The sequence below is a fragment of the Hippocampus guttulatus genome, chromosome 14, assembly GCF_054856545.1.
Source record: "Hippocampus guttulatus isolate MCC_2025c chromosome 14, RoL_Hgut_1.0, whole genome shotgun sequence".
Lineage (NCBI taxonomy): Eukaryota > Metazoa > Chordata > Actinopteri > Syngnathiformes > Syngnathidae > Hippocampus > Hippocampus guttulatus.
The window spans coordinates 17,922,554-17,944,585 of record NC_141274.1 but is presented as its reverse complement, the minus strand read 5'-3'; the positions used below and the strand labels follow the sequence as shown (position 1 = coordinate 17,944,585).

General features: G+C 40.4%; 1 protein-coding gene across 2 annotated transcripts; it reads right to left on the bottom strand.

Moving 5' to 3' along the window:
* Positions 1–960: 960 nt before the first annotated feature.
* Positions 961–7,367, bottom strand: cyp7a1 (cytochrome P450, family 7, subfamily A, polypeptide 1). Of its 2 annotated transcripts, XM_086129854.1 has the most exons (9): positions 7,149–7,367; positions 5,308–5,412; positions 5,172–5,230; positions 4,838–5,047; positions 4,558–4,752; positions 4,248–4,447; positions 2,710–2,840; positions 2,417–2,595; positions 961–2,327 (listed from the first exon to the last, which is right to left on the bottom strand). In XM_086129854.1, exons 2-9 carry the CDS (start codon positions 5,321–5,323, stop codon positions 2,025–2,027), a joined length of 1,293 nt encoding a protein of 430 aa, XP_085985980.1. In that variant the 5' UTR covers positions 5,324–5,412; positions 7,149–7,367; the 3' UTR covers positions 961–2,024. The 2 variants fall into 2 exon arrangements, with proteins under 2 accessions (XP_085985980.1, XP_085985979.1); XM_086129853.1 differs by having other exon boundaries at positions 5,172–5,412.
* Between the last annotated feature and the right edge of the window lie 14,665 nt (positions 7,368–22,032).

Below are 22,032 nucleotides of genomic sequence, written 5' to 3'. Positions count from 1 at the left end.
GACCAACGGGCCGGATCTGTCCCACGGACTGTAGTTTTCCCACCTCGGATCTAGAGAGTACCCCCGCATTCGATGCCTGTTGTAAAAACTCACTTTGTCTACCTTGGAAAAGGATATTAAAGTGAGCAAGAATAATAAATGGTTACACATGTCCACTGCTAATATTGGATGAATAAAAATCTGTTTATGTTTAAAAATGAATCTACTGTGCTTCGCACACCACTGAGCACTCTAAAATATTATACTTAATAAAAACATACAGTCATGACAAACGGATACAGTGTACTGAAGGTTCAGCTCCTCCATCGCTTTCTCATTACAGCTGTGATATTAGTCATTCTTTGTGGAGGATAAAAACTATATGCATGTAAGTCTTGTCAGCAGGGCTGTGGTCAAGTCCACCTTTATCGAGTCCAAGTCAAGTTCTAATCACAAAGGTCAGGATCAAAGTCAAGTACAACTCACAAAGGCCCAAGTCAAATCTGAGGCCTCAAGGTTCGAGTTCACCTCAAAACAAAGTCCACATGACATCGAGGGTAAGTCCAGATGAGAAAAAAAAATTACATACAGTGTGTATATATATATATATATATATATGTGTGTGTGCTCACGACTACAAATTTGAGAAATTTCATTATGCTCAACAGTCTTCTGAAATGGGATGGAACCCTTTGCTTCATTCATCGTGTGTGCAGATAGACACCAAAAACAATTACCCTTTTTTGATGCCTCTGCAAGTGTCGAACACAAGTTCGCCGTGGTGTCGTGGGTGTCCCAAATTGTCGTCTTACAGAATCTGCAGGTTGCTTCATGTTTCTTTCTTGATTTATTTATTGAGGACGTTGTTGCTATCACCAGTTCTCGATACTTGGTCAAACCAGATTTTATAAACCCGTTGATGACTGAAAGAAAAAGACTGGATGCTTTGGCACTTGCGATCAGAGTAACCAATCAAATGTCTATTTTGATCATCTGAAATGTTTTACTTCAAGTTTCTTTTGAAACAGGACATTAATTTTCAGGAATAAAAACATTTGGACATGGTCGAATCGCTAAAAATATTTTGCGAGTCCAATGGCCAAGTCCGAGACAACAAAAAGAAAACATGTCGTGTTTGGACTGATGTTCAAGTCCAGACTTGAGTATGACATCCATGGTGTTCAGATATCATTGCTTCAATGGTAAAAACCCTGCCACATAGATACTAATTGTTAGCCCATGTGACTATGGAATTTTCCAGAGTATGTTTGCATTCAATTAGATGAGGCCATATGGTTGCTTTAAATACACAACATATAATTCTCTTTGTTTGATGTTTAGCTTGGCAGTAAACCTCAACTGCAAAAGGCAATTACTTTTTTCCCCCAAAATATCCACCAATCATATCGGCCAAACTGCTGCCGTTGTGAGTTGAGGTTTCAACTCCATGCTCATATCCTAAGTTCGCACTCGTAAGTCAAGAAAAAAAAAAAAAAAGAATGAACGAAAATTGGCTAATCAACTGCTCTTGCCTCCAAATAAACTCTTAAGTTGGGTCACTTGTATTTCAAGGCACTGTATATTCCTATCCTAATGCTGTCAACAGCTTTTCTCACCTTGAAAAACAATTTAACTTCAGTGTACAATACATGATAAAAATGGAATCAACATAATACTGTATACCTGAATACTATTATTATTATTATTATTATAGTGGCTGTAGTGTGCCATAATTTTGCTTGTGCTGTCACACTTTAGTACACTGATGGAATTCCACTTTTCACATTACGTTTTACATGCATACTCTGCAGCATCACAAAAACCATGACACCACTCCAATAATAATAATAATAATGATAAAAAATTAATGCATTGATTGCAGGCGCAGAATTGATATTCCAGAGCAACACATCAGTGCTTTGCTATACAGCAGTGCAACATCTATTTACATAAGTAGCACAATCTCTACATTGACATTTAAATATACACTATGTACATTTGGACATAACATGTAAATGTCGTTATTTTTCTCAACAACAAAACAATTAAAAGTTACATTTCAATTTGTATCTAAAATCAATGTCATATGTCGGTTGAAGGATTCCTAAACCAGCACGAGACTGGTCAAGCGGTGGGACTTTGATGGCAGGGTCCAAAAGTTCCATTTCGAAGTAAGACAGAACTAAAGTCAAGAATTGCTTAATTTCATAGATGGCAAAAAATCTGCCAGGACATTTGGTAACCCCAGACCCAAAGGGCATGTAGAAGTAGCGTAATCTTCTGCCATGGCGAAAGAAAGTGGTTTTCTCCTGACCGGTTTCATCCAGAAATCGGTCAAATTTATATTCCTGCAGGTTCAAGAGGATGGAAATAGAAAATGACCAAACTTGAACTTGACGCTGATCACGTTCCCATATTAAGTTTGAATGCTTCTTACATAGGGGTCTTCGTAGATTTCGGGATCATAGTGCAGCATGGGGGGATACAGGGCTATGACATCATCTTTCCGTATATGATATGCCTCCTGGTTGTCAAGGTGAAGTAAAAAGTCCTCTTTGGCAACACGCACATTCATGGAAGCACTGGATAAACGCATGGCTTCCTTGATGATACTGTCTGTGATTGAAAGATGTAAACATCAACACATAAAATGGACTTGGAACAGTTTCTTTCAATGAAAGTGTTAAAAATGCCGTACGGCCATTTCTTTTTATGCCGCAATCAACTCACCCAAAACAGGCATATTATCCAATTGTTCCCTTTTCAAGTTTATTGTGGGGTCATTTGGGTTCACGGTCTGACCTGCAGCCTCCAGTAGTCTTTGCACCTCCTTGCGAGCTGCTTTCATTGCATCTGGACTTCTACAAACATATTAAGATATCCTTTATTTGTCCCGCAATGGGGAAATTACAGTCAGAATTCAGAAAGGAAAACACTGGGTAGGGAGAGGGAAAAAAACCCACGCTCGAACTATCCTCTTCTGAGGATAATTTAAGTCCAGGATAAAAAAAGACCCTAGCACATAAATAAGCATATGACAGTTACAACAAGTCACAAGACATAACATGTAATAAGGGGGAGGATGAATGGGAGGGGGGGGGGAGGGGGGGTGACCGCGACGCGGCAGCTCTGGCCAGCTGCACGGACACTAGCGCTCTGCAGATCGTACCACGTCACGGGGTAAAAGAATATCCAAAATATAGCAGAAATCTGGTCATTATTACATGTGTGGTATTGTCATTTCTTTGGACCCAAAAAATTATACAGCATACTGTATTGTTCTTGTCAGTTTTGTTATCTTGTGACTGTTGTCACTATGTCACTGTTAATTATATGTTGCCAAGCATTAATTGGTGTTTTATGTTCTACCCACTCACTGTGGAAAATGAATTTAATACTGTTTAGATAAACCACAAGATTCTTATTGTAACCAACTAAAAGTGCTTTAATTATATGGACAGAGAGATGTCCACTTTCACAATCATTCATCCATCCATCCATCCATCCATCCATTTTCTGTCTTGCTAGTTTCATTCGGGTTGCGGGTGAGCTGGAACATATTCCAGATGAAAATAGGCAACAGGCAAGGAATAACCCAGAGTGGTCATCAGTGAATCAATGCGCAAGGCTAGACAAACAGTCATTCATGCTGAGAACCCACACAAGCACAGCGAGAAATGCAGACTCCACACAGGGAGGCCAGAGCTGAAATTCATAACCCAAACTCAGAACTGTGGGCAAATGTCACTAGGTCGCCGTATTGCCCTATTCAAAATGAATTATATGGCATTGATAAAAGCCCAATAAAAATGATGCAACTCTTGCACAGTAACGAGGCGTGGAGGAGTAAAAAATGTGCTGCAGTACTTGGTTTTCTTGGTTACATTTGTAACAACCAATTGCAAGTATTTGGTTATATTTCCCACCATATTCTATGTTGCTAGTGTCAGGTGAAATCCTTGTACCACCAAAATCTTCACTTTTGAGGAGACAATGGCATGTAGATTCAGCCATGAACACGGCATCGTCAGAGAGCGTAAACCATTTTTAATCCTTTGGATTTGTCAAGATTCTGTAAAAACATCCACGTGTGTGGACTGACCAAAAATAAAAATTTGTGAATAAATGTGAAATTGACCAAAATGCCAGTGATAAAATCAATAGTCGGGACATGGTTATGACTTATGCACACCACCAGATATAAAGGCTCAATTAAAATAAAATATTGAATAGTGAGTCAACAAAATTAACAAATGAAATTATCATACCTTATCATGTAAAAAAGACTCCAAAAGGTTGCAGGCAAGGTATTAGCCTGTGAAGCCCAGAGCAGCGCGACGTGAGTTCTGGCCTTGCTTATATCATTGAAGGTGGATAATGAATCGTTCAGGATCATCCTCATAGAGATCAGGTCCGAAACATTCTCCCTCTTTGACAAGTTTTCAGCGTGCATTGTTTTTGCTAGGTTCTACACATTGAGAAAGAAAAAGGCACAGTAAAATCAAATAGCCAAGTGACATGGTGAATAAATAGTTGATCAATTCATTCATGAAATTTCTTGACAAGATGCCCACTGACCTCTCTGGCACTGTAGGCACTCTTAAAGACATGGATCGGCAGGCCCGCCACCAAAGCTGGGAAGATTTTGTCAAACTCCTTGAAATTCTCCAACGCATTCAGCACCAAGGCTTTCTGAGCTGCCTGCCGGGCCTGGCACTTATCCTCACCGAGATCTTTGCCAAACAATGTAAGGTAGCCGGACTCAAACATCACCTGCAGAACAAAATTTAAAGAGGACCGAATCAGTTTCATCAAGTCTATGCAGTCTGCACTACCAACGGTCGGCTGTTTGCTTTACCTTGTAGCAGAAAGCAAAAATGCCATCTATTTCCCAGCGATCCTTGCTCGGACTGAGTGTGGTGGACTTCAACATTACATCTTGGAGATGCTCGATCATGCTGTCAATCAGGGAAGGCAATGCCTCACCTTGCAAAGTCTTCAGAAAAGTCTGATGGAGATTTTCTGTGGTGTGGCCATGCCGAGGGTCGAAGCTGTCATGGCCAAATGCCTAGTCAGTTCAAGAAAAAGTCAACAATCAATACTATACAATGCATAAAAACACACACACAAAACTAAATAACTCAGTAAAACAATATTACACAACCCAAAATTATTAAATTCCACAAATGTACCTTGACTGATGTCGCAAAGTGGAATTTCCTCCAGTCCAGGTGTCTACCTTGTCTGATGACTGAGTGGTAAGAGAAGGGGTCACACAGGAAATGAATGTACTGGCCCGCAATCTTGCAGGTGAAAATGTGGCCATACTTCTTCTGCCGGCCATGGAGGAACTGGAGAGGGTTGGCTCCAAATTGCAGAGCACAACCAAGATAGGGTATTAAGCCATTTTCAAGTGCAGGCTCTCCGGGCTGCCTGTGGACATAGAAGGCAAACAAAACATTCTCGACTGTACCTCATCAGTTGAAAGTCATGTTCTTTATTTAATGAGACTTGCACCAAGCACACACTTTGGTTTATTGCTTCGTTTAGTTTCATCTATCCCAATACTATCCATCCATTTTCTGATCCGCTTTATCCTCACAAGGGTCGCGGGGTGTGCTGGAGCCTATCCCAGCTGTCTTCAGGCAGTAAGCATAGTACTGTACACCCTGAACTGGTTGCCAGCCAATCGCAGGGCGCCCAGAGACCAACAACCTTTCACGCTCACACTCACACCTCGGGACAATTTTGAGTGTTTGAACAGCCTGCCATGCAAGTTTTTGGAATGTGGGAAGAAACGGAGTACCAGGAAAAAACCTACGCAGGCATGGGGAGAGCATGCAAACTTCACAGTTTCAATTCCGAAGCTGGAATCGAACCCAGTACCTCTGCACAATGAGGATCGATGCGCTAGCCACTGGACCACCGGCCCGCCATCCCAATACGAGTAAATGAGAATTCTCTTGGTATATACTGTGCACCACATGTTATAATGTTATTCAATTGCAATTTTTTTTTAGGTTACCCCATCCCCAGCACCACAATCTATTTGTGGCTATTCACAAATTTAGCTAATTGCTGTTTTTTTGCCAGTACAATGGCCGACTGGTTATTACGTCGGCCTCACAGTGTAGAGGTGCAGAGGTGCAGGTTCAATTCCGGTTCTGGCCTTCCTGCATGGAGTTTGCATGTTTTGCCACACCTGCGTGGGTTTTCTCCGGGTACTCCGGTCTCCTCCCACATTCCAAAAACATGCATGGCAAGTTGATTTGGCACTCTAAATTGTCCCAAGGTGTGATGGTGAGCGCGAATGGTTGTTCATCTATGTGTGCCCTGCGATTGGCTGGCGACCAGTTCACGGTGGACCCTGCCTACTGCCTGACGACATTTTTTCAAAATCATAACACTGATCAAGAACATATTTGAATGAAGAGATGGCTTGATGTTTGATGCTCATTTATGAAAAATAAGCTTCAAATGTTTTTGTAGATAATTTCATTATTTGTTGTTAAGTTTGACCAATAAAAGGTTGCGCAATACGGATTTTACCATGCGTTTATTACTCAATTTATTGTTATGACGTTCCAGAAAAAATTCCACCTGTTGCTGAACCTAACCTTTAATTCATAAAATATTACTAAATAAATGACTATATTGCATATTATTATTATTATTATGACTACATGATGTGCAAGAGAAAACAAAAGAGCAGATTTAATGCAAAAAAAGCTCATCTTGAAAAGCTTACTCTCTCTCGCTCTGATTGAAAAAAAAGTAGTAAAAATTTATTAACCACTGTAAATCTGTAATCCATTTGGGGTTTTTTATGTTCACGTTGTTGACTTTCAAATGCTATTAAAGTATTTTGGGATCATTGTTTGTGGAATGTTAACTTTCAGACGAATTATCTAGGAAATTCATTTGGAGGGCGTGGAGGGGACAACAATTACTCGCTATTTTTGCTATTCTGTGCACAGAATCTCAATTGTAATTGATTTGTTTTTAAAACAGCCACAAATCAAACAGACAGAAAAAACAAGTACATACATGAGTACTGAAATTTATGCTCATGAAATAATCATTTAAAAAAATATATATTTTTAAGAGTTTAGGTAGCATACAAATGTCTTTTCTCTCCAAAATTGCTCACAGATTTAATATAGTCTTACCTGCGTCGTGTCCCCACAGCCAGCCAAAGGACGCAGCAGAACCCCACCATCACTGCCCATATTAGAGCGATGCTTATCATCATATTGGCAGCACTGATAAATAAGGGAAGGTGCAATAGAAAAAAAAAGGCTTTTTTGCAGCTGTTTGACAGAGAACAAAATTATGTAATCAACACGTGTATGTGTGTTCATGTGCATGTGTGTCAATGAGCAGTGTGATCTCAAGTGAGTGTGATGACACATTGCCATCTGGGAGGTTTTTATAATGAATTTGTGTCTTGGGGTGGGACCATAGGCGGACCAAAAAAAAAAAACTATTATGTCATCACTGAATATGAACTGGGTGATGACTTGTCACTATTGCTTTGCCACTACTACTGAACCAGATAAAGTGTTGTTTTTTTCTCTTTAAATGAGATTACCCTGTGTGTAACTTTATCAGATCATGAGATTGATTTGAAGTAATTCAACCACATCCACCATGATGTCAAAATGACTTCTCCAGGAAACACAGTTCCATGCATGCAATGACCGAGTGTGCCTGTGTGTATGATGGCCTTGACCAGAGTCCATGGACAGTGTTACCTGAAAGACATAAGGGTTGGTAAATAGATTCAAGGTCCCTGCTATGTGCTTGTTTTGTTTTCAGTGTAACTACATGTGTGACGAGGTAGATGAGCAAACAGCATTTGATAAGTACTTTATTCTGTATATCCAGGTAAAGTGTTTGTGTGTATACACTGTAAGTCTAAAAGAATCAATAAGTAATAGACACACATTCCTGTATTTCCCTCTATCCCGCTATATCTAAGAGAGAGAGAAATATATAACAAGAATATAATACTGCTCTACCCACTCCCGAAGGAAAGGAATTTAATACTGTTTAGGTAAACCTGTATATTCTTATTGTAACTCAATTTGCTTTAACTACATGGACAGAGAGATGTCCATGTCCACAATCACCCATCCATCCATTTTCTATATGGCTAATTTCATTTAGGTTTCGGTTGAGTTGGACCCTATCCCAGGACACTTTAGACAACAGGCTGCTTTAGACAACTCAGGTTGTCAGCTAATCATAGCGCAAATACAGACAAATGGCCATTCCTGACGAAAACCCTCATATTGTAAGCACAGCGAGAACATGCAAAATCCACACAGGAAGGCCAAAGTTGAAATTCAAAACCCAAACTCAGTACTGGGGGCAAATGTCACGAGACTGCCGTGGTGCCTTGTTAAAAATCACACAGACACACACACACACACACACACACACGCACACACACACACACGCACACACACACACAAACGTCCTTGGATCAGTTCTTGATAAAAGGCCAGGCAAAAACCACTTCTGTGAGAGAACATGAACTGAGGCAAAAAATGATGAGGACACAGTTAAAAGCTAAACGACCATCATTTCTGTTCTTTACTCTATTCATTGTTTTTTTTTTTTTTTACATTATGCACAACTGTCATTTATTGTGCAATAATCTAATTGTAACATGTATTTGTTACATTTATATGCTTCAGAAAACATTTATGTCAGATTTTTTGGGGGGTGGGGGGCTTGCAACGGATTAGGGCATTTACATGGAAAATGCATCTCTACTGACAAAATGTTCTAGTTAAGAAATTTCATCCAGAACCAATTAATTTCATAAGTAGATGTACCACTCTATCTGTGATCTGGAACAGCAACACAACCCAGAAGCGCATGGAACAGTTTCTGTCAGTTGATTCTGCCACAGTGCTGTTTAGTGGCACTATAAGGTCAATCGCAGCCAATTTTAGATCTAACAGACTTTGACAGTTTCTTTGCAAAGAGGCCTTTAGAATGGACTGGACACTTAGATTCAATGTGTGAAATCCGGAGTCTGTTGGTTCTCAATCCATCAAATACAAGATTCCATTATACATTCATTTTAATGAAACGTCTTTGCACAAATGCTTAGGGAGCATTGCGATGTGTGGCATGCTTCTTAAGAGCGCATCTCAGCTGGCAGCTAGTGAGCTGACGGCTTCTAGAAAAAGAGGAGCCTTACGTTGGGGCTCGCCTGCGTGCAGGAGCGCATTTCAGATGGCCACAAGTGAGCAGGTGGCCGGCTGCTGGAACCAGGGAGCATTGCGTCATACTGGTTTACTATTTCTTAACATCTTTGTATACATCTTCCACGATCACTTACTCTGCTTAGCGATGTTTGTACGTAACAGGCTGTGCTAAACTAAGCTAACTTCGTTGGATTTTAACACCAATTAGTTTCCATTTCCAACTTACACCTTACAACTTGCACCTCCAACCAGCAGTTCTAGGGTAACTGTACATTCTAACTAGTGATGGTAGGTTAAACTTGTTACATTGTGGCCAAGCACTGCTGCCTTTGGACCCAGGCAAGAATCTTTATACTGTACTAGAGGTGGGCGCGTCAGTAAATATTTCCAGTCCGCCATTCATTTACCAACAGCTGTGCCACCAGTCCATTATCATCAGTCCATCATTATTTCAAGCCAACCAAATTTCTCATCATCACTGAGTCATCGTTATTTTAACCATGCTTCCATCATCGCTATATTACACTTTATCAGCGATATTGTGGGACCATCAGCGACCTTGTCATGGTCAGTCAATAACTCCGTCATCGTTATTTTAAGCATGTTTCCGTCATTGCTAAATTACAGTTTATCACCACTATTTTAAGGCCACCAGACCTTCTTCTTCTTCAGTGGCGGCGCATCAATGACAGTCAATCTGCACACACACACACACACACACACACACACACACACACACACAGCATGATGATGAGTGAAATAAAAAACAATATGGGACAATATCAGTGCGGTCTCTCGGACTGAAAGGTATATGCAACAAAATCAGTTTTTCTTGGTGACATTTTTCACCAAGTTACTCTAACCTCTGTTGAGGTGGAACTCGCACAAAATAGAATAATCATTTTCAGTTTGTCTATAAGCAGGGGCATGGCACAGATGATACACAGATACACAGATTAATACTATTACTCATCCTGTCACTAACCATCCGGAAGAGCCCAAACCTTATGTTCAGCTCCTGTTTGTCGAATTAAGCTCAATATTTAATATGCTGCAGCCACATTTACTGATTGAGAAACTGTTCATCCCTTTATTTCAAAAACGTTTCTGTCCTTTCGAGCTAACCGTGTGCAGCATGTCAGAGTTAACAATGTCCTCTCTGAGACACATTGATTCTCTCCTCTTTCATCTAGAACTGCTTCAAACACCAAAGCATATGAGGGAAAAGTGGTTTAGATTGCACGACTGTCCGTGTTTTTATGTTATGTGTTGTGTTTATTATTTACATTATGTTAACTGTTTTGTAAAGTGCTTTGTTACAGGTGCAGCTGTTGTGAAAGCGCTATAAAAAATCAGGATGTATTGTATTGTATTCAGACGCTCGAGCACTGGTATCCCCCAGGGATATGTAAGCTCCCCTGTGCTCTTTACATTTTATAACAACGATTGTATACAAGTCCACCCTACCAATTACATCATCAAATTTTCAGATGACAAAGACATGCTGGGTTTGCTGCACAAAGATGATAGTTCAGCATTTTCTCATTCGGAGATCTGTAATTTTGCTCAGTGGTATGACTATCTGATGCTAAATGTAAACGAAACCGAAGAAATGGTGTTCAGTTTTAAAACTATGGACAACTTGAGGTTGGTGGTCATCCACAATGAACCCATCATGCAGGTCCATTCTGGCTGGAGGGCCCATGTGGAGTGTCTGTGTTCCAGACTGCAACAAAAATTGTACTTTCTCCGCCGACTGAGAGTTTTTGGTATTGAGGAGAAGTTCATGCTGTTGTTTCATCATCCCGTACTGGAGAGTATGAGGAGGTAAGGAATCATAGCCTGGCACGGCAACCTATCTGTCCAGCTGAAGACACCGATTCAACGTCGGGGACACCCTGAACCGGTTGCCAGCCAATCGCAGGGCACACAGAGATGAACAACCATCCGCCCTCACACTCACACCTCGGGACAATTTTGAGTGTCAATCAGCCTGCGATGCATGTTTTTGGAATGTAGGAGGAAACCGGAGTACCTGGAGAAAACCCATGCAGACATGGGGAGAACATGCAAACTCCACACAGGAAGGCCGGACCTGGAATTGAATCCACACTCCACCACTCAAACCTGTCATTGTGACACGGTGAAGGGATACATAAAACAAGGTACGCTTGTTTTAAGACTTTAACAGAAAGCAATCCTAATTTTGACAACAAAGATTTGGTCAGGTAAAATTGTGTTTGGTTCAAAGTGTACAAATAAATTAGGACAAATTCATTAACTTTTTGAAACACTCGCTTTTTACAATTTATTGAATAAGGAAATAATTTCCATCATAAAAAAACAAATCTGAATTTTAGGATTAGAATTTTATAACACTCAATTATCTTTACACTCTGCTCCACATCTGTTCAGGATTGAGCTCATAAAATGAACGCTTTCTGAAATATGTTTAATGTATGAATACGTTTTTGAAAAGGTGTCAAAGTTGGAACAGTTACCATCCACAGTTATTTTTTTGTATGGCGTTTTTTGCTCAAACCATGTTCTTGCCACAAAATAAATAAATAACAGAAGCTTATTCAAACTAAGATACAATGCAGCATGCAGGGGGCATAATGTCACTATGAGTACAGATTTAAACAGCTGCCCATCCAAAAATAGAAATGAACTGTTTTGGGACAGGAATCATTTAAAATGTAGCAGCAAATACCTGCCATTCTTATGAAAGGTCATTTGAAATGTACAGATCTTCATTTTAGAACTTGAAAGACCTGATTAGAAATTGAATTGCAGTGTTGTAAATGCTGATAAAGAGTGATATGCATTATCCTGATGAATTCAGCTGGTTGAGTTGTCAAGGTCAAGGTTGCTGTGAATGACGGAGAGTTGGATTACTCTCTTGACTTTTGCAGTCATGCCACCTTTGTACCGAAGCCATTGCAGCATTGAGGACTGCATTGCTTGAGCAAGATATGTACTGGTTAAAAAAAATGAAAACCAAAAAAAGTAAATGCAAAAAACAGCAACCCACACTGTCGCAAAAAAAAAATAATAATTGAAAGCTGTTAAATGTCTGGCAATGTAACACAAGTTATACATTTAATGCGGTTTGACTGTCAATGAAAAATGACTTCCACATTGGTCAGCCTGTAGCACATATGTCACAAAATAATGATGATACACAAGTAATGTTCTCATCTGATTCAGCCATACTGACCTCACTCCAGTCATCTGTTGTAGTTTACGTGAGTTCACACTCTAGTAACCTGGAGATCCCCTCCCCTCTTAGGTCACTATGGGCTAAATGAAATCTGGCTTTTATGTATCTCTGGATTGTTGACACATAATACCTGCACGCACATGCACATTGACATAAGTGGATATTTCAACGAAGTACAAATCATTGTCGTCTTGAACAAGACAAGACTGAAACGTTCTTTTAAAAAGGTAGATGATTTGTCAGTGTTTTTCAAGATGACAAATCAGCTGGCCCTCTTCCTCTTTCCTTGGCTCTGGTGGTGGAGGAGTCATCCACCAAACCAAAGGTTGAAGGTTGATACCCACGAATAAGAATCAGAATTGCTTGACTGTCATTTCAAAACACAACAAAATTGGATAGTAAAAAAGAAAAAACACTTAATAGCATAAAATAATAATGTTAAAGGGATAAATAATGTTGTAATATGCAAAGGTGGGGAATTTATGACATTTGGCCAGTCCGTCATTCGCCAGCGGCCTGAGCATCTGTCCGCCATCATCAGACCGTCATTATTTCAAAGTGAATGAAACGGTAATCGTCAGTCTGTAGTGTTATTTTAATTGCACTACCTTCAGTAAACTGCACTGGTGAACCAGTGTGTTCATCATCAATCCATGAAAAAAAAAACACATCATAGTCCAACAAATGAGAAATCCAATTTGATCACTAGCCATTGAGCAGATATAAAAGGCCTTTGTGCTGTCTTCACGACACGTGACTATGGGCAGCTACACAGCTAGCTAAGAAAACCCAGTACACAAGGCTTACATTTCTTGCTTTTATGAAGTTCTCGCCCTTAGAGGCAACAAAATGCAAAACAGTATATCTGGGAGTGTGTGTGTGTGTGTGTGTTGTAAAATGACGCAAGTCTTCCAAGGCTCAAGTGTTTGGAGTACACTCACACTCAAATATGAATTTATTTCCAACTTATTGATTAACACATTCAACAGTGAATATGAATGTCTCTTCCCCAGAAAACATGATAGCCCTCACACCCTTGGACATGTTAGGATACTGGCACACAGGACAATAACACTCTAACACAGTGGTGTCAAAACTTGGTCCTCAAGGGCCACTGTCCTGCCTGTTTTTGAGCTCTCCCAGGAGCAACAGCCTGATTCAAGGAATCAGGATCATTCTAATGCTGCTTCAGAGATGGCTGATGAGCTGATCATCTGAATCAGGTGTGTTGCAGCTGGGAGAGCTGGAAAACAGGCAAGACAATTGTCCTCCAGGCCCGGAGCTGGACATGCCTGCTCTAAAACATTCATGTCAATCTCCGGTCGTCGAGAGCCTTTTTCCTGCATGTTTTCCATCTCGCCCTATTGCAACACACCTGATCGAAATGATCAGCTCATCAGCAAGCCCTGCAGAAGCCTGATAACATTCCTGATCATTTGAATTAGGTGTGTTGCAACAGGGAGTGGTGGAAAACTTGCAGAATGGTGGCTCTTGAGGACACAGATTCGATACCTGTGCTCTAAAATATAAAAGGTTTTGCCAGGCCTGATGTGTGTACAAAGTTACATGAGTTTTCGACGACATCTTCAGTAACTTTTCATTTCAAACATCTTTAGATGAAACACCAAAGGTTTGACGACAATTGAATTAATTCTCTATGAGGACTTTTTTAGAGGATGACCTCTACAGAAGGTGCAAATGGTGCCAAAGTCAAATCAAATTGGCAGACCTGTTCGGTTAAGGGTATGACTCGAAATGACTTGTTTTGTAGGTCATGGGCAGTTATATATATCTCCCGATTTTCATTGATCTAGGTGAAATTTTCAACCAGGGGTGCTTTGTGAAAAAGGTATAAGAACACTACTGTGCTATTTTGAAGAAATTACAAAATAATCCTCTAAATGAAGTTTTTGCCAGGCCTGGTGGGTGTGCAAAGTGTTTTGAATTTTCACTTGGGTTTAGACCTGGGATAGCCAACTTCAGTCCTCGAAAGCTGCTGTCCTACCTGTTTAATCAGTTTCCTTCCATCTAACACACCTGATTCAAATGACCACTATCGTTATCAGGCTTCTACAGAGCTTGCTGATGAGCTGATCACTTGAATCAGGTGTGTTGGAGGATGGAAAGTTCTAAAACAGGCAGAACAGTGGCTCTCGAGGACCGGAGGTGCCGACCTTTGGTTTAGACCCTCAAAAACAGCAAACTTCCAAAGGAAAGTCAAAATGGTAGACTTTCTTTTAGGTTTAGTAGATGGCTCCAAAAGACTTTTTTGTGTGTCATGGGCGATAACAGCGGTGGCGAACCAGTCAGAGACTAAGAGCCAATTTTTTTACTGTGTTACTGCAAAGAACCCCCCCCCCCCCCCCCCGACACACACACACACACACACCGTGGCGGAGGCTGGTCTGTGAAGGAGCTCACTTTTGGCCAGTGTTGTGGTCCAAGGACCGGCAACCCGAGGCCAAGGCCAAGGACTTGACTCCGAGGCCAAGGCCAAGGACTTGGAAAATTTTCCGGGGCAAGGCCAAGGCCAAGGACTTGAGAAATTTTCCGAGGCCAAGGCCAAGGACCAAGGACTTGCCTCCGAGGCCAAGGCCAAGGACCAAGGACTGATTTTGAAACTGAGGCCTAGGCGAGGACATGTATAAAACAATGCTATCAGACCACTTGGCAGGTCTTCATGATTTGCAACACCCCTCTATCATAACCCTTTGCACTCCCTAACGCTTGAATGAAGTGTTTTTATTCAAAGAGTAGAACAGTCAGGGTACGTGTTATTTATACTGAGAAAAATAAAATAAAATCATATGGTATACATTTATGAATTAATGTTTTAGTGCAGTAGTTTCTTAATATGAAGTAAATCAACACTCAACAGGCATGACATGGCACGGAACACAAGTTGAGAAATGACTTTGCATAGAAGTCAATCACTGACTGCAGAAAAAGCGGTAATCTCTCAATGATAATTTTACAGTTTACCGGCAGCGAGTCCCAGGGACTCGCTGATCAGAAAAGTATGAGTGCCATTATGGATTGAGAGAGTCCCAAATTTCGAATTCTGAAAGGGTCTACTTATTCAATTGCATATGATAATAACACAAACAACAACATATACATACAATGATAAACAAATGCTGCAAAAATTTAAATAATTCAGGAGCAGGCCTGAGGATTTCGGAAATTCATGGTAACCGTTTTTCGGTTCCGTCGGATTACCCAATGGGAAACCACGATAACAAATGTTGGGTTCCGTAAACGTTCATCATGGGAACCCATTTTTCTATTTTGACCGATATTGATAATCAAGAATTCCGAAACTCAAAAGTATAATGTTTCAAGGGTCAATGTTTGAAAACTATGCATTAACAATGCACATTACATTAGCAGCTGTGTACTCCAGGTTTATTCCAAAAAATAAATGGATCAAAAACTGGTGTACTCATGTGGCGTCATCAGAGTATTTTTTTCCAATCTCAAACTGCAAAGATTAATTGACTGATAATCATTAATACAGGTAAGTATTGATGTGGCTTGACATCCTCTTCCCAAGACGATGCATGTATAATCTACGATCAATTTGACGAAAGAATTTAACACACGTTATCATTAGTTCTACCAACAGTTAACATTAGCATTACTACACCTTGTGACGAATGTTTTATTCATAAAGTTACCATGCTACAACCAGTAAATTATAGAATAACCAATACTGTTTCATAATATTTTTCACAGCGATTAGCCTACAAATCTAATGACCAATTTGCCTCGTAATCGTGCCTCGCGTCGTATTTTGCTCTCGCGTTCTGTGCATACGTCACAGGTGAGTTTATTGATACGCCCTTTGGACGATTCATACGAAAAATCAGACAAGCATTCCCACTTCTTAAATATCGTAATTAGTAGACCTTGGTGAGTTTTTTTCGCCGCCATCTCAAACTTTCATCCGCGCGATTCCTCAGTTTGCGGACTAAAATAACAACCCGCATGCGCACATAACGTCATCTGTTGTGCCCCCCCCCCCCCAACACTGAAAACAAAACAAAACGAAAGTAAATTAGAAGAAACACACTCACACACCACACCACATTACAAACACACATACGGCGCGGCGAAATCGCATGGATCACACAGTCAATTCAAGTGCGGTGACTTTTATAATTAAACTATTTTTCGGTACCGTGAAAATGACGCCACAGAAACGACACGCTACCGGTAACGATTGTTAACGTGAAATCCTCAGGCTTGCCGTAGTTTTTTGTTTGTTTGTTTGTTTTGACTGAGAAATTTCGTTGCGTCCCAAAAACGCACATTGTTTGGAACTGTGCGTCCCGTGGGAAAATTATGCACGGGACGCAGAGGTAACGAGATGGCTGAATCTCTAACCATTCTCTGAGTACGACTATTATTACCACTACCACTAATACTACATTAATTAATACCTTCAACTTCACAATAATAATAATAACTAATTAAATCAACCATGATTTTAAACTATGTATTATCAATATTCATTATTCCAAACATGAGAAAGCATTCAGCAAACATAACTGGAATCGAGCAAAAGGACTCCAAATCCCAACGGCCAAACCGGGAAGTGAACTGCCGACAATATTGTTTCCAGCTGTAACGCAAATTACTTGGTTCAAACAAACATTCGAGTGCGACCGCACAAACGCAACGACTGTGCAAAAAAAATTAAATAAAAGACACCACTGTTACAGAAAGGCTTTACACGCTATTTAAACTGCCGATCGCGAACAGAACGAACCGTGATTGAAACTAACTGTGATCATCTCTGCTTTCGGCCTACATCATAAAATGTGTCAGTTTATTTATACGTGGATTCTACTTTCCGTTCCTTTTCAAGAAAATTATCTGTGACCCTGTCATACCCACATGGCGTCTTTTCCAGGGTCTTAACTGTGATATAAATCAGTCTGCGAACACAAGCAACTACAATAAAACACACCAGAAATAAAATATTAATCGGTCGCTAGTTGTTTTCAACAAAGAGAGTGTCGCTAAGATTATTAGAAGTCTCCAGTTCAACTCAGAACAGAATGAGAATTGAAAAATGCTCCCACGGATGCTGACACCAAAAGATCGGTGAGTGGCTCATTTTGCTGTCGATCAAAAAGAGATTCAGCCTCAGACAGATCATCCAATCATCATGCAGAAAAGCTGAACGTCCGGGCCAGCTGATAAACGCCCAGTGTCCAGAGACTCCCAGAGACGCTGAGTGTCCGATGGGCGGGACAAAACCAGTATTTATCCAATGACTCGTCTCGTTTCAATGCATTGAGACAATGGGCTCAGAACTCTCTAGACCAGGGGCGTCAAACATACGGCCCGTGGGCCGCAACCGGCCCGCAAGGAGGTTTGATCAAGCCCGCAGGATAATTTAAAAGTGAAAAAATTCATAAAAGAACACTGAATTAATATTTTTAATAAGGTGCAATTCGTGGAATATCCGCTGGGGGACATACTGTTTTGATCAGAAGAAAAGACAACATTGTTTTGATCAGAGAAGAAGACAACAGCAGCCTCAGTCTGTCACTGAGACAGACCCAACACAGCAGACGCTATCAAGGACATGTGAATACTTTATTTGTTTCTACCCCGGTCAAGGATGACGCCTCGTACTGATGTCCAAAAACGTTGACTCATGGAACACTGTGAAAACTAAAACACATTTCAAACAACAATCAAAATTACAATATCTTGAACAGGACATTAAATAAATAAACACAAAATGACATACCATGTGCACCTTGGTAAACCGAAAGTAGATCAAATTAAATCACATAGACCACACGGTATCGTAGCTCTGTCTCTGTCTTTTTCTCTCTCTCTCCAGTTGTCTTCTCGAACTTTCTCTCTAATTCCTTGCTATCCACGGCACATGACCCGGAAGTGATTCTTAACAAATATTCCAAATAACATATTAAGAGGATTTAAAGAAAAAACAAATATGAAAATTCACAAATATAAAATACTTTTGCAAAACAACAAGCCTAAAATAAATTGTATTTTCGTTGTCATGGGAACCAACAACAGCGCCAGTTACATTATTCTTTACACATATTATAGCACTCTCCTTAGTTTGTAAGGTGTAGGCAGGGATTACATTTAGATTTTATATGCTCGTGTAAATGGTTTAAAAATTCGTTTGTTTATAAATCTCGTTTAATCTTCAAAGTGCATTACTATATTTTTCAATACCAATTACTTGTTAAAGTTTTGTGCCTTTGTACAGTCAGTGGGATCATTTGCAATGCATATATGTGAATGATAAAAGTAAATTGCACATTTGTCTAAGGAAATCTTAGGTGCTTCATGAAATGTTTTGAAAAAGATATGTTCATTAAATGTCAACATTTTCCTAGTGTTCTTGTGCTTCTTTAGACCAAAACAAAGGAAAGACGTGTTATTTTGGTTATTTATAGCAAAGTATGGTATAATTTTTAATGGTCCGGCCCGCTTGACATCTACTGAGGCCGTATGTGGCCCACAATGTGAAATGAGTTTGACACCCCTGCTCTAGATGCCCAGCGTCCGTGCTCTAGATGCTCAGTGTCCACACAGTTTAAAGCACAATGAAGATGCGGGAATGAATGAGAAGAGAGCCACGTCGTAACCAGTAATAAAAAGTTGAGCGCGTTGTAGCGCATACTGTATTTAGTCAATGACATGTACCAGTGATGTGTTCCTCGAGCCGGTCCTTGGCCTCGAGAACCGGCTCGAGGACCGAAGGTCGGTCCTTGGTCCTCGGCCTTGGCCTCAGAGTCAAGTCCTTGGTCCTTGGCCTTGAGTTGCCGGTCATCGGACAGAACGAGGGATTAGAGCCTCTAATCCTTCGTCCACAGGTATAAAGTGTGCCCGAGGACTGCAAAAATCATGAAGAAATCAAACAAAATTCATCCAGGGAATTCCATGTTGTTGAATTTATCCGGCGCTTTAAGAGGGGCGGGGCTGCCACTAACAGGTGACAGTTAGTGCAACGTGTAAAGAGCGGCATCACAGTTAGTTTCAATCACGGTTCGTTCTGTTCGCGATCGGCAGTTTAAATAGCGTGTAAAGCCTTTCTGTAACAGTGGTGTCTTTTATTTAGTTATTTTTGCACAGTCGTCACGTTTGTGCGGTCGCACTCGAATGTTTGTTTGAACCAAGTAATTTGCGTTACAGCTGGAGTCAATAATGTCGGCAGTTCACTTCCCGGGTTTGGCCGTTGGGATTTGGAGTCCTTTTGCTCTCTTCCAGTTATGTTTGCTGAATTTCTCATGTTTGGAATAATGAATATTGATAATACATAATTAAATCAACCATGATTTTAAACTATGTATTATTATTGTGAAGTTGAAGGTATTAAATTAATTAATCTAGTATCAGTGGTAGTGGTAATAATAGTAGTACTCAGATAATGTTTAGAGATTCAGCCATCTCGTTACCTCTGCGTCCCGTGTCCGAGACGCATAATTTTCCCACGGGACGCACAGTTCCAAACAATGTGCGTTTTTGGGACGCAAGGAAATTTCTCAGTCAAAACAAACAAACAAAAAAACTACGGCAAGCCTGAGGATTTCACAGTAACAATCGTTTCTGTGGCGTCATTTTAACAGTACCGAAAAAAAGTTTAACCATAAAAGTCACCGCACACGAGTTGACTGTGTGATCAACACGATTTCACTGTGCCTGTTTGTGTGTTTGTGGTGTGGTGTGGTGTGTGAGTGTCTTTCTTCTAATTTACTTTCGTTTTGTTTTGTTTTCAGTGTTGGGGGGGGGGGGGGGGGGGGATGCAACAGATAACGTTATGTGCGCATGCGGGTTGCTATTTTAGTCCGCAAACTGAGGACTCGCGCGGATGAAAGTTTGAGATGGCGGCGAAAAAAACTCACAAAGGTCTACTAATTACGACATTTAAGAAATGGGAATGCCAGTCTGATTTTTCGTTTGAATCGTCCAAAGAGCGTATCAATAAACTCACCTGGGATGTATGCACAGAACACGAGCGCAAGATACGACGAGAGGCACGATTACGAGGCAAGTTGGTCATTAGATTTGTAGGCTAATCGTTATGAAAAATATTATGAAACAGTATTGGTTATTCTATAATTTACTGGTTGTAGCATGGTAACTTTATGAATAAAACATTCGTCACAAGGTGTAGTAATGCTAATGTGAACTGTTGGTAGAACTCATGATGACGTGTGTTAAATTCTTTCGTCAAATTGATAGTAGATTACACATGCATCGTCTTGGGAAGAGGATGTCAAGCCACATCAATACTTACCTGTATTAATGATTACCAGTCAATTAATCTTTGCAGTGTGTTGAGGAATGGGAGCGGTCAAATTGCTCTTGGTCCTCCTCGGACACAGGTTCTTTTATCTCTCTATAATGTGGAAGAAGACCCAACACCACGTCGTCTTTTCTTCAGTTTATCACAACGCAACACGAATCGATTCGGGCTCCTGTGAGTCTCAGATTTCATCAGGAAATGTCAAAGAAACACATTCATGAGATTATATAGAGACAATATGATAATGAGAGGCGGGGAGGTACGCCTCTCATGCGAATCCCCGAAACAAAGAAAGTAACATGTCATCTGACCCGGTGTCTCTGGAAGAAGTTGGGAGCGGTGAGGTGAGACCAGACCACCACTACCCACCATTTGGTGTGATGGCAGGAACACAGATACTTGAGATAACAGTTCCTCTTTTGATGTTAAACATGTCCTGTGGAGGGGGGCCCTAAAAGTGGTGGGGTTCGAGGGCACTAAAGGTGATTGTAAAAACAGTGAGCAGGAAATACCTTCAACCGCATTCTACATTGTTCCTTTCAAGTGTCTGAACAAACACAACTAGCAGAGAGGAATAACACCATAACCATTAAACCTAACTACGTAAAAAGTAGAGACAAAGAAGGTCAAGCAAAGTTCGATCTTGATATGATGACAAAGTATAGACCACTGCTGCTGGTCCACAAATCTTGAGATTAGGGTTCCTCTTCGAAGGCACTTGACAGCATTCAGGGACTTTTATGAGGTGGTGGAGGCAAGAAAACCCTTGTGGGGCTGTTAATTAACCAAGGGGAAATAGGATCTATACTTCACACTACATTCTTTGTTTTAAGTACTTCAGCAGATGTTCAGGACAGAGACTAGTATCAATAGTTCTCATAGCAAGGTGAAATTCCTCAACAATGTTCTACTACTACTTCTAGCGGAATAATTCCTTAACAAGTGTGAGATTGGAAAAAATACTCTGATGATGCCACATGAGTACACCAGTTTTTGATCCATTTATTTTTATTTACAGCTGCTGATGTAATGTTCATTGTTAATGCATAGTTTTCAAACATTTACCATTGAAACATTATACTTTTGAGTTTCAGAATTCTTGATTATGAATATCAGTCAAAATAGAAAAATGGGTTCCCATGATGAACGTTTACGGAACCCAACATTTGTTATCGTGGTTTCCCATTGGGTAATCCGACGGAACCGAAAAACGGTTACCGTGAATTTCCGAAATCCTCAGGCCTGCTCCTGAATTATTGAAATTTTTGCAGCATTTGTTTATCATTGTATGTACAGTATATGTTGTT

Excerpts from the sequence above, each read along its gene's own strand:
- cyp7a1 (XM_086129853.1), bottom strand. The coding sequence starts at position 7,231 with ATGATGATAAGCATCGCTCTAATATGGGCAGTGATGGTGGGGTTCTGC. Across the intron at positions 5,048-5,171 it reads ACTTTGCGACATCAGTCAAG|GCATTTGGCCATGACAGCTT; the intron begins GTACATTTGTGG and ends TGAACTGACTAG. Across the intron at positions 4,448-4,557 it reads GTGCCTACAGTGCCAGAGAG|AACCTAGCAAAAACAATGCA; the intron begins GTCAGTGGGCAT and ends CTCAATGTGTAG.